This window comes from Octopus bimaculoides, chromosome 11, assembly GCF_001194135.2.
Source record: "Octopus bimaculoides isolate UCB-OBI-ISO-001 chromosome 11, ASM119413v2, whole genome shotgun sequence".
Lineage (NCBI taxonomy): Eukaryota > Metazoa > Mollusca > Cephalopoda > Octopoda > Octopodidae > Octopus > Octopus bimaculoides.
In genome coordinates, this window is record NC_068991.1 from 22,777,366 (window position 1) to 22,781,021 (window position 3,656).

General features: G+C 37.8%; 1 protein-coding gene across 1 annotated transcript in view; it reads left to right on the top strand.

Moving 5' to 3' along the window:
- Positions 1 to 781: 781 nt before the first annotated feature.
- LOC106879399 (spermatogenesis-associated protein 17) overlaps positions 782 to 3,656 on the top strand; it is a 14,803-nt gene continuing 11,928 nt past the window's right edge. Inside the window, exons 1-2 of the mRNA XM_014928940.2 lie at positions 782 to 1,092; positions 3,015 to 3,104. Coding sequence (XP_014784426.1) covers positions 896 to 1,092; positions 3,015 to 3,104 — 287 coding nt within the window. The 5' untranslated portion in view covers positions 782 to 895. The remainder of the gene's footprint in view (positions 1,093 to 3,014; positions 3,105 to 3,656) is intronic.

Below are 3,656 nucleotides of genomic sequence, written 5' to 3' on the forward strand. Positions count from 1 at the left end.
TAACAATTTTTGTCTCACTTCGATTACCCCACCCCGACAAAAAAAAAATATAGTAATAATAAAAGTGCGCCCCCAATCACGAACGAGCAAGGTACATTACTTACGCCCCGACCATTCGGAAATAAACCACACCCCACTTTGAGAAGTACTGCTCTATATTACTATCAACACAACACTCGTACACATCCTATCATTCACGCACACACAGGCGCTTGCACGCGCAATCGATTTCTTAAAAACGGACTCTATTACAAGAAAAAACCGCAAAAAAAAAAAAAAGTTCCGATGTTAGCCCTGATCGAGTAGATTTAAGATAAAGGTATTCCAGACATCATCGGCTAGACTTCTATTTATATCTCGAACTAATGACCAATGTGCAATTAAGACGATAGAGTGTGGTTCGAAGAAAATAATTGCTATTTATAGCAGAGCGAATAACCTTTTTACTCTCAAGGGATAAAATGAAGGGTGCATCTGTACAAAGAGGATATATATTTCACAAATATAAATATTTAAGTAGTTTTACTCTTTTACGTTTCTCTTTTTCTTCGTCTTTTAATATGCGCTTTTAGCTATTTGGCACATAATGTATACAACATAATCGTCCGTGACGGCGAGAGGAGTGGAGGACCTCGTTGAATGCCTAAGGCAGACGTTTTCAACCACTGTGCGAGTTTTTGAGGCGAATCGGTAAAAGCCGAGATACAGAGAAAACTTGAGTATTTTTAATACAGCGCACAGACGCGTGATTTAAAACAATTTTAATACACGTTTTGCTTATATTAAAAGTTTTATCAAATGGATAAATAAGGGTCAACGATGTGTTGCATCAGTTTTAGGGCCTTGCGCAGTGTATCATGGTTCGTAAAAGGTTGTAAATCGCTGACTGAAAGTAATGCGCGGAGGAATACAATGCGTGCAGGGTAGATTACGTACGGCGCAGAGGGTGTGGCTATCGAACCCACAGCCTCGTTCACACACTGTTGCTAAGGGTTACAGTCGCCAGGTACGCAAGAATAGAATGACGGCATTCGTACATTTATTCGAAAATTTTGATAATGGTTTGGTGCAACAAATATACAAAGAGAAAGAGTAAGTTCCAACCAGTAGCTAAATCACACCGTTGATTTCAACAACTGTTAATGTTTGTGTCAGTTTGAATAGTTTGGTGTTTCTAACAAATCAAGTGACTACATAAAGGCTTCCTAATTGACAGAATGTGTGTGTGTGTGGAAATGTCTTGCTTTGTCTTTTATCATAATTCTATTAACATCAAAGATACCTTATAGGAATATTAAATGAACTCCATTACTTAATTGGTACTTTATCGACTTCAGGATGATGAAAGGCAGGATTTGAACTCCGTATGTAAAGGACCACACTGCAGAGGTTTTGTCCTGCATTCTTACAGTTCTGCCAACCTCCGCCTACATGCGTGTTTAGACATTCAGCCCTGATTCAACAGACCTATGATTAATGTTGATCCAGCTAAGACCATCCAATTTTTTTTTTTTTTGGTGGGGGGAGGGATATTATATCTAGAACTTTTCTTTCAGACGGTTGCATATGGTTTCAAGGAGAATTTGATTGCTATTTCTAGCCAATGGTGTGACAGTGTAGGTACTATCTCATTGATATGTTCATGCTTCGTTGCTGAAGATGATCATGTTACTGCTATTATTAAATAGCCGCTAAAAGCAATGGATTGTTCTGAAGTATTGAAATACAAAAACGTGTGTGCGTGCGTATGTGTGTGTGCGTGTGTGTGTGTGTAGCGCATTGTGCATGGTTTATATTAATTTATATGTATGTATGTGTTGTATTCCTCTCGGGAACTTGCAGAGAAAACACGAGTTGTGCAACTTAGTTATTACATTTATTTATTAACCATAACAAAAGACTCGTCATTGCTCAATTTTATTTCATGATTTCTTGCCAATAGAGAAAGAGCCGGTTTCTAACCTAGATTCAAGGCTCCTTCATTGGAATTTCAACATCAACAACAGGGTATTTTTGTTTGTATGTATGTATGTATGTATGTATGCATGCAGATTTGTATGTTTTGCTTTATGCATGTATTCTCATGCATATACTTGTATATCAAGACATGTTCATATATATTGAAGATAAACTTCTGGAAAGTTTTACAGATTTTTTCAGTTCCAGTGGTGGATTGGATCTGTAGTTTTCGAATTAGCTTTCTCCTTTCTGGTTTTGAGAAGCTTAATTTATCAAGATTGATGTTTAGGCAGTGTGTTACATATCCCAGAGCCCCAATAATTACGGGTATAAACCTGAGCTTATAATCTGCAGATTTCCCAGTGATTCAGCGTGATTTCCAGTGATTCCCTTTGTCACTGATCTTCAGTTTTATGTTAACATCCGCTGGGCAGCTAATTTCCACAATTATGCACAGTTTCTCTTCTCTATCCTAAATCATTATATTAGGTCTGTTGTGCTTACATTTTATTGAGGTCTTCACTGGGACATTCCACCAGTACTCCTTTTTATTATGAGTGGCTATGGCTTCTACCATGCTGTGGGTTCTTATTTCTTTGTCCTCAGGTTTATCCCTCCAACAGATTTCATTATAGAGTGTCCTAGCTACAACATCATGTCTCATTGGTAGATAATATCATGATGACATTTTCAGACAACTGCTTATGATGTGGGTGATATCTTCGGTGTTAACTACACAAAGTTCATTCACACTTAGGATACATTATAAGAGCATTAAATCAATCACCAGTACTAGCAGCTTTTTTTATTTTATCCAAACCCACAAGGTACAAAAGGCAAAGTTGACCGTGGGAAGATTTGAACTCAGAACATAAAGTGCTATAATTACAGAGTGCTAGACATTTTGCTTGATGTTCAAATGATTCAGTTAATTATCTAATCAGCTGCTTTTATCAGATTTACCCAGAGATGACTGCAATTATTCAACAAAAACAACCATCATACTGAACACTATAAGTATTTTTATTCTCTCTCTTCCTCTATTTCTTATTCAGTGAAGCAGAAAAACACCGTAATTATGAATATTCTGCTAGTGTTAAAATCCAATCATGGTATCGTGGTGCAAGATCAAGATTTTATCTTAGGTAAGTGGAGAGTTCTTTCTTCAGACTCTGTCTTTCTTGTTAACTTGTTTTAATCAAGTTCCTCCTATTCTGTCTGAATCATATTCCTATTCTGAGGAATGGTGTTGTGTTTGAGAGGTTCACTTGTTAACCACGTGTTTTGGGGCTCAATCCCACTGCATGGCATCTTACACAGAGTCTTTGGAGTGAAATTTGGGTGACAGAAACTATGTGGAGGCCTGTCAGAAGGACCGTTCCTATTTTTGTATGATAGATTTAATCTGTTGCTGGTTAAACACCATGACCTGGCTGTCAAGTGCCTTCAGTAGAGTACACCTTGTTGCTAGCAGCTGAGCTGTATCTCCACTCCAAGGATAAATTCCTCTTTTCCTGACATAAGTTTTGGAATCCCAGAAAAAGGCCATAAAGCACTAACCTTGTCTTAAATAAGCTGTAAAATATAATTAAAATGCCCCCCCTCTCTCTCTCTCTCTCTCTCACACACACACACACACACACACACACACACACACACACACACACACACACACACACACACACACACACACACAC